General features: G+C 43.6%; 1 protein-coding gene across 2 annotated transcripts in view; it reads right to left on the bottom strand.

The window, feature by feature from the left end:
- TMEM178B (transmembrane protein 178B) overlaps window positions 1–12,437 on the bottom strand; it is a 284,978-nt gene that overhangs the window by 24,226 nt on the left and 248,315 nt on the right. For both annotated transcript variants that reach the window (XM_082240641.1, XM_082240642.1), the window contains one exon: window positions 6,708–6,845. In XM_082240641.1, coding sequence (XP_082096767.1) covers window positions 6,708–6,845 — 138 coding nt within the window. The remainder of the gene's footprint in view (window positions 1–6,707; window positions 6,846–12,437) is intronic.

The following is a 12,437-nucleotide window of genomic DNA, read 5'->3' as shown; positions in this document are numbered from 1 at the left end:
AATACATCACTGAAGTCTTAAACATATTATGTAGTTGGCACAATGGTCCAACTCCCCCATTACAGAGCAACCTATGTAACTCTCACTAAGGGGAAACTCTCCCAATTCTTACTTCCTGGCTCATCTTGGGTTGTTGAAATGTACCAATGGCCCATCTCTCTGCATATGGAAGTGCTGTAGCTCAGTGGTAGAGAATCTGCTTTGCATGCAAAAGGTCCCAGGTTCAATCCCCAGCATCTCTAGGTAGGGTTGGGAGTGACTCCTGCCTGAAACTCTGGAGAAGTGGTGTCAGTCGGTACAGACAATGGTATAAGGCCACTTTCTGCATTCCTATGTGTTGGACCTGCTATGTCTCAAATATAAAAACTCTGACCCTAGAGGTGTGGCCAGGCCCACAAGGTCATGCCTGATTAGAGGATCCACTTTCCCCATCAAGCCCCTGGTCTGATTCCAGAGTTTACTTCCTATAAACATTTCTCTTTTGACATGAGGGACTGTGATGATACTTGCGAATTGTAGATTGTTAAGTACTATTGTTTAATTGCACACTGAACTGGAGAATGCCTGTGTATCTATTGCTGAAGGTTTAACACTGGAAAATTCAATTGGGCTATACTGAAGCCCACTCTGAGCTCTAACAGGTTGATAGTTAACTGTTGGTGTTCTCTGCCAGCTCTCATGTGGTGTTTAACTTTAAATCATGTGAGCGTATTCCATTGCAAATCTCCATCTTGCCTTTGAGTCTTTCTCTGGAAGTGGAAGAAAACAAAGGATGTGATATGGATGCCTATCCAGGAGCAAATAGCCTTAATCTGGAAGGCAGGCTATGGGAGAGACAGAGCTTTGATTTTTTCCTCTGATCGTAATTGTGTTACATATTTAAGAAGAAGAACCTATGCTTGAATATGCATATGTTTTCCACAACTTTCTGGATGTATCATTGATTGTTTTGTACCTGTTGTGTGAGACTAAGTTCTGGTTAGTAAAGCTTTGAATCACAATTATGGGTCTGGTCAATTTCTATTTCCAAAAGGAGTCAGTTTTTCATGCAACCAATTGCTTCAAGCGGCACAATATTAATAGCTGCAATAGAGATGTCTCAGTTTTTGCCTGGTTTAGCATTATTTTTTAAATCATTATTTGACCCCTGCGCTTTGGGCTCTAGAGTTAGAATGAACTGAGAGGTGGTGGAAATAAAAGTCGGTGTCAGAGGCTAATGACACCTCTGCAACAGGCAGGCAATTTCCAGGGCTGCCTTTCAAACTAAGGGGCTGCATAGTTTATGAAGATCTCTGGGTGAGATCGGGCCCCACATTTCTTTATTTAAATTTCATAGGAGAATCATAAAATTGTAGAGATGGAAGGGACCCTGAGGATCATCTAGTCCAAGAATATGCCACTGCCCCATAGGGGATCAAACCTGCAACCTTGGCATCAGCAGCCCCACGCACACACTCACAGCAGTGCTTCCAAAGCAAGTTGCGCAAATCAGCAGTAAAGAAGGCAGAGTCTGAGCAAATAGTTTACAAAGCACAAAGAGGACAAGAGTGATTAAGCTGCGAAATAGTTCTGATGGCCTGTTTGCTGCCCCATTTGTACGAATAAATGCTCAGGTTAGCAGTCTGCTCATGCGAGCAAGGAAACATGCTCAAGGAACCAGAGGAGAGCATTACTTCCAGAAATGCAGTGGCAGCATCCACGATCAAGGTGGAAGTTCCTGCTTGTGGGTGTATGCTGAGACTCATCTGATATCTCTCTCAGGACTGTGTCTGCTCATATATATATATATATGGAGAGAGAGAGAGAGAGAGAGAGATGCATAATCCAGATTCTGTACAAAGAATCAGTCACAGCTGAATATTGTGGCTTGAGCATTATTCAATTTGAGCCAATTTGCATAATCCAGTCCACTTTCCCCGCTTCTATTTTATGCCATTTATTCTGTTCTTTTCCTACTCGTCAGGGCGGGTAAGAAACTATATAAAGCACCAAAGCCCTATCTCCAACTCCAAGCACGAGAAATTTTGCACAGTCGTGCCTGCGGAGCCTGAGATTTTGCCAGGCATTGCCCACACATTTTCAAGCATATCTTGGCAACCGCAGGAGCCGGAAGCCTGCTTATAAAATTATTATTAAGAATAGAAGCTTAGATTCCCATGGAGCTGGATTCTGCTACCAGGGCCACATCCTGACTGCTCATGGGGTCAGGGCAAGCAGGAAACATTGCTCGCTCAAGTGCACAGCTTGCATGAGCAACTTTTCATACTGATGAGAGGAAAGTTTGAATTGGAAGAGTTCAGAACGCAAACTTCCCTCATTTAAAAAGCCTCAACCCCACCCCACCCCCTGCAAATTGGGTCTCGATCCCTTTGCATTTAGGGTAAATTCACTGCGAAATTAACTCCTATTTAGGGAATGGGCTAATCTGCCAATTTCATTTTCTCACACACACACCCAGCCTTAAATTCATTTCCATAGCAGTTTGCAATTTTAAAAAAATAATAATTAATGGAAACTTATTATTTATCTTCATGAAATTCATCAGTGTGACTTTATCCTTGTTTGTATGCAATTTTGTCCAATGCGCTAATGTACTGCATCTTTATATGTTTACTCTGGTATATGCGTCCTTGTACACATTCTTTGGCTGGATAACAGAATTGCAAAATTCAGAGAAGTGCAAATTTTGAAATCTTTGCTTACACTCTCTTTAATAAAGTGCAGATTAGCTAGGTTTGCCTTTAACTGCAAACTGAATAAAAATTATCCACCATCCCTACCCCTAGTACTACCTACCCATTCTTCTAAACTAGAAATCAGACCTTTCCTAATCTGGAAATTAAAGGTGCATTATTACCTTCTGGTCCGTATAGTAAAAGGTCCGTATAGTAAAAGCTATGGTTTTCCCAGTAGTGATGTATAGAAGTGAGAGCTGGACCATAAAGAAGGCTGATCGCTGAAGAATTGATGCTTTTGAATTATGGTGTTGGAGGAGACTATTGAGAGTCCCATGGACTGCAAGAAGATTAAACCTCTCCATTCTTAAGGAAATCAGCCCTGAGTGCTCACTGGAAGGACAGATCCTGAAGTTGAGGCTCCAGTACTTTGGCCACTTCATGAGAAGAGAAGACACCCTGGAAAAGACCCTGATGTTGGGAAAGATGGAGGGCACAAGGAGAAGGGGACGACAGAGAATGAGATGGTTGGATAGTGTTCTCGAAGTTACCAGCATGATTTTGACCAAACTGCGGGAGGCAGTGGAAGACAGGAGTGCCTGGCGTGCTCTGGTCCATGGGGTCACAAAGAGTCGGACATGACTAAACGACTAAACAACAACAATTACCTTCTGGGGAGAATGGGATTTGTAGTTTCCTCTGGCTTCTAATTCAGTTCAGGAGGGAGAAGGAACAACAGATCCCATGCTCCCCAGCATGAAATGACAGTAAGAACTATCATGTCCCCAGTGTGCCCTCTCTGCCACCATTTACTGACCCCCCCCCTTTGTCTCAAGGGTAAGAGTTTTGAGCTTGGGAAAGAAGAACTGGTGGACGGGACATTCATCCTCTTTTCTCCCTAATTCTCCTTACGAATACTTTAAAAAGACTTCACAGGGTTTTTCTGAGCACTCACAAGGAAAGCTTGCAAAAACTGAGATAAGCTAAGGAGAGTTCATGCCTCATTAGCTATTTATGCAAATGAAGTGTCAAAACTGCCCAATCAGGACTGCAAGCTTTAATACAAGAATTAAAAAGGATGCCGGTTATTCAAATTACTGCACTTTGGAGCAAGCTCCCTTTGGTTCTCCAAAAAGTAATTTTGTTCAGACCAAGAAAACTTTGTGGATTCTATTCCCTGCCAAATGTTTCGGCAGAGGTACTAGGGCAGTGAAAAAGCACTATTGATAATTGTGAACAAGGTGCCGTGTGCATCTTTGGACTGGTGGGTTTAAAAATCTCATTGAGCAACTTAGGTTAGTTGGGGGGAAAGAATTATAGCACTGTCACTTTCACTTGTTTCTTTAAGACATCTCAGAGAAACACAGCACTCCCTGTTTCACAAGTTAAGAAAATAAAGATTAGCAATGAGGAGAAGATTTAAGACGAGTCCCAATAAGAAACTGTCACCTTCAGTCAAGATCCTCAGAAAAAGCATGATTACTGCGGCACAGCAATATGTGATTAGTTGATTAAGCAGTAAAAAGCCAGACAGTTAATCGATTAAAAGATCTTTATCTAGTTGCTGGCTGTTGTTTAAACATAAAAGTGCAGCTTAAATTTGGTCTTATTATAAAACTACTCAGAGCTAAAAAGGAAGGATCACTTTCAACTTTCTTTCACGACATTCATGTTTTGAAGGCCTCGTTTCTCACAATACCATTTTGTGGCACGCCAGCTTGCTTTACAACACCAAAAAATTAATGGCAGCCCATTTTATTTAAAACACACAGACAACCCCCCCTCCTCAAAATATCTCGTTTCAACCTAGTTCAGTTATAGATGATTTAGACTGCCACCCTATATGCTTACGTGAGACTGTGTTCCATTGAAACCAACCAACTTAAACCAGTTTTAAATCAGTTTGCCGTGGCTTTTCTTGAGTAGTCAAGGAAATGGTAGTTTTGTGAAGGTGCTAAACAGAAGTGCATCCTCTTCATAGCTGTCAACTGACAGATTTGAAAATAATGGACCAGCAGCCTCGAAAATAAGGGATCAGCAGCCAAAATCAGGGATTTTGCTATTGTAAAGAGTTACATACATTGGTAAGATTGACAATCCGGCATGAGGCAGTTGCGGTGCCACGGCGGTCACTGAAGCGCCACCCTTCTGCGTCCCTCCTCTTCCTCCTCCCTTAGGCCGCCTCCTCAGCTACCACCACCGCTGCCGCCTCCGGGCTCGCGGGCGGCGTGGGCGAGAGTCTCTCTCCCTCCCCCCCCCTCGGGCGGAGAAGGGCTGATGGAACTCCTTGTGCCAGGACGACGGCGCCAGCGCACGCTCTCTCTCGTGGCGGAGGACCCCGAGCCACTGCTTCCCTCCCGAGCATGAAACCCAGGAAATTTAAGGGACATCATCAGTAAGGGACAGCAGTGGGACACGGCGCTGGGATAAGGGAGTTTCCCACCAAATAAGGGACGGTTGACAGTTATGATCCTCTTCCTTAAAGGATTTTTAAAAAAACAACAACAAATCCATTGCAACATAATGTCAACATGCCCTTGTTTAAATCTAAAGCCTTCATCTCTAAGTCACAACCCAACCCACCCATCTGTCACCTGGAGATGATAATACAAATATGCTGAGTAGAATCCAGTGTATGGCATGCCCAACTGGATTCTATCTGAAGCCCAAGATAGCAATTTGCTACAGCCCTGATTTAACCAAGGATGAGCCAGGGCCAGCTTAACCTGGATCTAGGACCCAAACTGAATTTGGGTGTTGAATTTGGGTCTTAAACATGTGGCCAGGAGCAGAAGAGGGGGAGAGAAGGAGACACACAGAGGCTTGACTGGTAGCGTTTTAAATAACTTGTAGTAGATTGAAAAAGGTCTCTGAATCCCAGTTGTTTAGCAATACTATCAAGATAAAGCTTTATTTGTTTTCCAAATCAGACTGCTGGCAGGAAGGAAACTTACGAGTGTTCACTACCAAAACCAGCACAATCGCTTTTGTGATTTGTCCCCACAAAACACCCCATCACAGTTTCTTCCTATCTATTCGATGGGCCTTTGCTGCACGATACCAAATGTAACAATTCACTGATAAATGTATCTATGTACTGGCTCACTGGGAAAACTTCAGAAATTCATATAGACATGTGAGCTGAGCTACTCAGCAGCCCCTCTGCCTGAGTGATAATCCCTGGCATCCTGACACCTGAATGCCAGACAGGTAGCCATTCCAGAAATAACAAAGCCAGATGAAGACAAAAGGGTGTGATTAACTTGGCTGGGAAACAGGGAAATGTAAATATCTCTTTTGTTACACTTGATGGGTGTTTGGTGGAGGGCAAGGAGAACCATGGGGCAGGGTCCAGGATGCTCAGATTACTGCCACCAGACCTCCCCTTTCATGATGCAACTGTGATGTATTAGTGATGTAGTTTGGGAGGGGGTGTAACATGGGGATTAGCAGTTAAAAAGTTTGGGGGCTCTTTTGTTCGGGGCTTCCATCTTGTTCCATCTTGGGAGTCCTGTCGCGACAGTCTTCAATAAAGACCAAGCCTACTGGTTGCTGTTTTGTTCTGGTATTCCTGGCTGGTGTCCTTGTTTTTTGTCCAAGGGAGCCCTCAGATTTCTCCATTAACAAGAGGAAAATAAGGTGTGGATTTGGGGTGTACTGGGCTTAGTCCTGTTCCTTAATTCTGACATGCCCACACCCTTACCCCAAACACTATATTTCAACTGCCTGTGGTTGATGGATCTTGTAAACAACAACCATAACATGGGTGCCACAGGCTTGAAGTCTACCTAGCCCTGACCTTGTCAGGATTACTGACATAATGCAAGTGAATCGAGCCCTTAGGAAAAGTGCTATATAAATTCAGGAACTGCTTGTGGTACCAGACTTTTAACAAGTTGCTGCTGATTGGCATTAATGCAATGGCAGAACTGGGACACAGCCCCCCCCGGTACTTTGAAGGGAAGCAGCTCCTACAAAATGGAGATGTGGAGAAGCAAAATAGCATTTCATGGCAACCTCTTTCCCCCTTACCTCCCATGAGGAAGAGAAGTCCTGCCACATACTGCATAAGGCCTCGATCCCAACAGCAGCCCAGCACCCCGATAATCCATCCGAAGAGGATGATGGCCACAGCCATGCCCATGAAGCCCGCTGTCATTCTGCGCAAGTCTGCAACACGAAAAAGAGACATATTGTTAATAGCGCTCATGGTTTGTTTCATTGCTGTTAAGGGAACTATAGATCCCAGTCTCACTCTGAGCAGCTGCAACATACAAAAGTCAAGTTGCCCCCAACCCACCACCATACAGTTTTGCATAGAGATCGGTTGTTTGGTTGATGTTAAAGCAGGAGAGATGCAAAATCTGTTCTTTTCAAGTTAGGCAGAGCTCTTTTGCAGACAGGAAGGGGGGGAATGAGGAGGGTACAGCGAAGTGGGAGGAGGGACGGATGGGAGCAAGCAAAGCGAGAGCCACTTACACGGCTTCTCTCCCGCTTTGCACAGCTCTCACTTTGCTTGCCCATCTCTCCTCCCGCCTCGCTGTAAAGCAAGCAAAGCACCTGTCCCGGTGTCTCCTCCTCCTCTTTTACAGCGAGGTGGGAGGAGGGATGGGCAAGTAAAGTGAGAGCTGCACAAAGCGGGAGAGAAGCCATGTAAACGGCTCTCGCTTTGCTTGCTTTAAAGCAAGAAAAGCGAGAGCTGCTTACATGGTCCGTGCAGAATTTTTTTTCTTTCTTTCCACCTCTAAAAACTAAGTGCGTCTTATGGTCAGGAGCGTCTTATGGAGCGAAAAATACGGTATTTCTTATTTAGCACCACAGAGAAAAGTTGATTACTTCCGCAAAAGAAAACCATTTGAGAGAGATAACTGACCACATGAAAATGACTTTATCACTATCATTGCTTGCTCATATACCCCAAGTCTTCGAGCAGTGAAAATTCCAGGAGTGTAGAATGTACACATTTGGAATGGAGGATACTTGAAACTGGCTGGAACTTTGCGATATATGATTTACTCACATGTTGAGCATAGGTGGAGGTTTTGCCTCTTAAAGCCACTCCAACACATACTGCTTCCCTATCAGATTTTTAGGGTAGAATGATGGCGCCTTCAGATTGTTGCAGGGAGCTCTCTGTGTCTGATGCTTTCAGTCCCACCCTAAGAAGCTAAAGGCTTGTACTTGTGGTTGCTGCTTCCAGACAGACCTCACTTGCCCCCTGTCATGTATGTATGTGTGTGTGTGTATTAGGGAGAATGAGTAATTTCCACCTATTGTATTTAAACAAATCTCTAAGTAGTTTACAATATAAGTTGCAGCATCTTGAATGAAAGGCATATGCCATAAACAACAACCCCCCCCCCCAGATAATTTCAAAATCCTATAAAATGCAATGAACAACTAAACAATAAATAACTAAGCTGAGATCTCGGGGCATAGGGCGGTATATAAAATAAATAAATAAATAAAAATAAAATAATAAATAAACAGAGCATTTTTCTTAACACCAAAATAAAACACCACACATAAAAATCTCCATCCAAACCACAAGGGAAATGCCACATTGTAAAATATAGGTAAAGGGACCCCTGACCATTAGGTCCAGTTGTGGCCAACTCTGGGGTTGCGGCGCTCATCTCGTTTTATTGGGTGAAAAATATAGTAAGCAGCTAAACAAAATGACCTCTGAACAACAGGAAATAAAATACATGACAGCTGAAAAGCAATGTATTAAAGCCAGTTTTTAAAATAATAATAATAATAATAATAATAATAATAATAATAATAATAATAATAATAATAATTTGATTGACAATTGCTCAAAAGAAAAACCAAGTCTTCTTGTAAGACTTCTTGGATCATCTCAGCTCCTAGTGACACACATCATCTGGCTATTATAGACTATCCATCTTTCGACAGGTCTTAAGGGGTATTTATTGCTCCATTTACAGAAAGATTGGGGGTGCGGGTGGCAAGTAACATATTGCCTCCCTATGCCAAATGCTTTATTTATGAGCATTCATTTTAAATAAACAAATTAATGATCAGACATGCCAGAAAGAGAATCTTTCTGTTTGTTGCCATTTCCTGGCCTGACATAGCCGCTGCCGAGGGCAGTGCTTGCAAATGGCAGTGGTGTGAAAGAGGGGATGTGAGCTGGTTGTCTGAATTGCTCTTAGTTGTCGGATGCAATCTGGCCAGCCTTCCTCCCATGTCATAACAGCCCGCTCAGAAATGTCAGCACTGAGGATAAGTCTATTCAGAGCAATTCCTCCAATGGGAAATGAATGTGTATGTACAGCAGCACAGCGCTGAATCAGCACCCTACAGCTATTTAGGAAGAAGGAGGTCAGACTAGAAAAGAAGTGTGCCTTCTCTGCTAACATGGCATCGCAGGACTTGGAGAAATCCCGTGGGTCTCTCAGCCGAGAAGTCCCAATACAGTATAATCAGCACTTCCTCTTTCCAGCTGAACACAGCAGTTCGAGTGGTGACTGGGGCAAGGAAAACAAGGAGACGCCCCATCAGGATGCAGAGTTAGAGCAGCTCCCCTTAGCTGTTTGAAGGTCTCCCCTCCATCACTAACTTGTGGCTTCTGCTCCCCTCATAATTTAATCCAAGGTTTCCCAGACATCGGAGTCCCTTGGCTCCTTGATGAGCTGTTGCCATAGACTCCAGACCAAATGAAATAAAGTCAAGAAATAACACCTGCCTCCTGCCTGGCATTCCGAGGGAATTCTAAGAACCAAAACATCGGTGCAGTTTTGAAATCAGTGCTTAAAATCAGTGCAGTTTTGAAAAGTCCAGTCCTCCATCTTAATTCAAAATGGCATCGAGTTGTATCCAACCATAGATGTAAACCTTGATCTCGCAAAGCATTGTGTAGAATGTGGTTATGGTATCTTGAGAGTTGTCCAAATGCATAGCTAGTCTTCTACCCACTTTGGAGCTCCTCAGGGGCAGCTTCCCACATTGGGGCATCAGAAGAGCACATCCTCTACAAGCAGATGTATCCTAGCGTATCCAGATTACAAATCAGATACTTGCCAATGTGAGAGAGCACCCTGCCTGAGGACAAGTGGGAGCTGGAAATCCTTGCCAACCTACTATAAATAATCTCATTCAGCCCCATTCAGCTAGTGGGTACATTTGGAAGTATGAGTGAGCATGGTAGGCACCAGCCACAAAATGGTTGCCAGGGTGAGCCTGTTCCCTAACACAAAATGGCCACCATGTGTGCTTGGCATAATACATCATGGCTGCCATAGGGTGTGGCATAATGGCTTCCGAGTCTAAAAGAGTTAGAAAAAGGGATAAGGCCATAAAATTGCTTGGGCACCTCCCAAACAGGAACTGAGCTGGAGGAGCAAACAGTCTTTTATGCATTGAAGATTTTTGAGGAGATGCTTACTGAGACCATTCCTGGTCACTGTCGGAGGTATTGGTGGGCACACTGGCCCCCAAGGGTCAGCCATGAGCTAGTGATTGATCTGTAGATCTCAATTCACATTCTTCCCTCACTCTGCCCTACATCTATATCCACTTAAATCTCTCTGCTTGCCAGAAACAGCCCAAGACATTTTGCTGCCTGAGGCAAAGGCCAAGATTGTACCTTCCTCACCATATGATGTACAGAAGCAGACTGGACTAGCAGATGGGTCTTACTTTGGCACAGCTGATGGGATGGCATCCTCTATTATACCTGAGGCTAGCTGGGGGTGACAGAGGGCGGACACTCTGTCTTCCAACATCTTGCTGCCACTGCCAGCCCCCTCAGGATTTGCCTCCAAGGCAGCCACCTCCCTCTGCCTAATGGTAGGGCCTGCACTGTGGAGCTGCCTTTAATCAAGGGAAGGTTCGGCAAGCCTGTGTGAGCAAATATTCTCTTATCTCCCTCCTACCAGAACATTATGCTGCATCAACCTCAAAATAATCATATAGAGCTTTAGGAACAGCTATTTTTGATGAATGGGCTGTTAAGGAACAAGCTAGAGATTGAAGGATGAGATCTCTGCGTTATCAGCCCCTCAGGTCTCTGCTCAGGCCTCCTGCAGACTCTGCATTAAACACTTTAATTTAGGCATTTCCAAAGGTACATTCTTATTTTAATTTGTGTGTGCGTGTGAAGACCATTTAATTCAGGGCCGGTTGCCAGTGGGAGTACAAGGAAAGAAGGGCCAGCATAGAAATATATCAACTACAGCAAGGAAGTGATCTTTCTCACAAAGATCTTTTTTATTATTATTTTCAAGTTTACTCTTCTATTAACATTTAAATTGAAAGCCCCTGCTTCCAAGCTCCACGCACGAAATCTGCATTTAAATCGATGCCATTTAAAAGTGAGAAGAAATGTATAGCAATGTGAAATGCATCTCCATTTGCTTTGTCCTACAGGTGATTGAATGTATTTTTCTTCAAAAAGAGAGAGTGATGAAATTAGAAGTGTATTAAAATTGACATGGGAAAGAGAAGAGCGACACAGGAAATTACACAATTGTCAAGAGTTTTAAGCTGCAGTCCTGTTCACGTTAACTAGGGTTGCCATGTGTCCAGACATATTTGGAATACTGTAGCTGGAAGCAGTGTCCTGGTGGAAATCGGCAAAATATCTGGGGAAATCTGGACGTACGGCAAGCCGTGTTGGCAGTTTCATTTTTGCCATTTTTTAAAAAAAAAATAGCTCAAAAATGGCACTTTTTGAAATATGGCAACCCTACATGAACTAGGGAGTAAGGCTGCAATCCTAAACATATGGGCTATTTTTTGAGCATTCATCCTGATTTGTTTGCAGGGAGATCAGATTACATCAGCTACACAACGACCATCATTCTGGGTTGTTGTTGTTTGCAAGTAGGCTAAATGATGTTGCATCAAAGCAAGGGTATCTCCCCTTTACTTTCCTTATTGCAGAAGAGTCCGGTATTTTGGGGGACTGCTGTGCAAGAACTTCTCATCAACTATAACTGTGCAACCTGAATTTTCCAATATGGACTGACTCCCACGCAAAAATAGCAACCATCTATGAACAGCCCTATCTCCCAGGTAAGTGAGGTAAGACAGCCTTAGGTCCACTGAACTCTATGGAACTTATGAGTTATGAGCAAACATGCATAGGATTGCACTATCTGGGGAGGCTATAAAGAAAGGAGCATTATTCAGTAAACAGCAGTAAAAGATTGAAATCTTTGGCTTCTCTGTAGTTGCCCCAACTACAGAATGACCTTCCAAGGGAGATACATTTGGAACCCTACTCTGTACTTTTCTTGGCGCCAGGCTAAGACTTTCTTTCTTTTCCCAGGCATTTTAGATTATGCTATTTTGAGCCGCTCGGATGGTTTCCTTCCTCTTAACACAACTGCATTGTTGGTCTGGGTTTGCAATGTTTTTGTAATTTTAAACTTCTCGGTACACTGCTGCCCCGAAATCCATTTTGCGATGAAGGGTGATTTATACATTTTCAATCGATAAATCCATAAATCAAGAGAACGAGCCTTTGGCTTCAATATCTGGGCACTTTCCCTCTGGCCTGTGCCCGCGGCAATAAGCGTTGTTCTTTGTTGAAAAAAACATTATTGCTTTATTGCTGTTGGGAAAGCGTCACAGCTCAACAGTAGCACTAATGCTTTACGTGCAGGAAATTATCTCCGGTTAAGTGGATCAGAGAGGTGATGAGAAAGGCCTCTGTCCGAGACTCCAGAGAACTGCTGCAAGTCAGAGTAGTGGGCTAAATGAATAGTTGTTCTGACCTGGCAAAAAGCTGCT

Source organism: Podarcis vaucheri (assembly GCF_965113315.1).
Source record: "Podarcis vaucheri genome assembly, chromosome: 10".
Classification (NCBI taxonomy): domain Eukaryota; kingdom Metazoa; phylum Chordata; class Lepidosauria; order Squamata; family Lacertidae; genus Podarcis; species Podarcis vaucheri.
The sequence above is the reverse complement of the archived record's forward strand: the minus strand, read 5'-3'. Positions and strand labels throughout refer to the sequence as shown.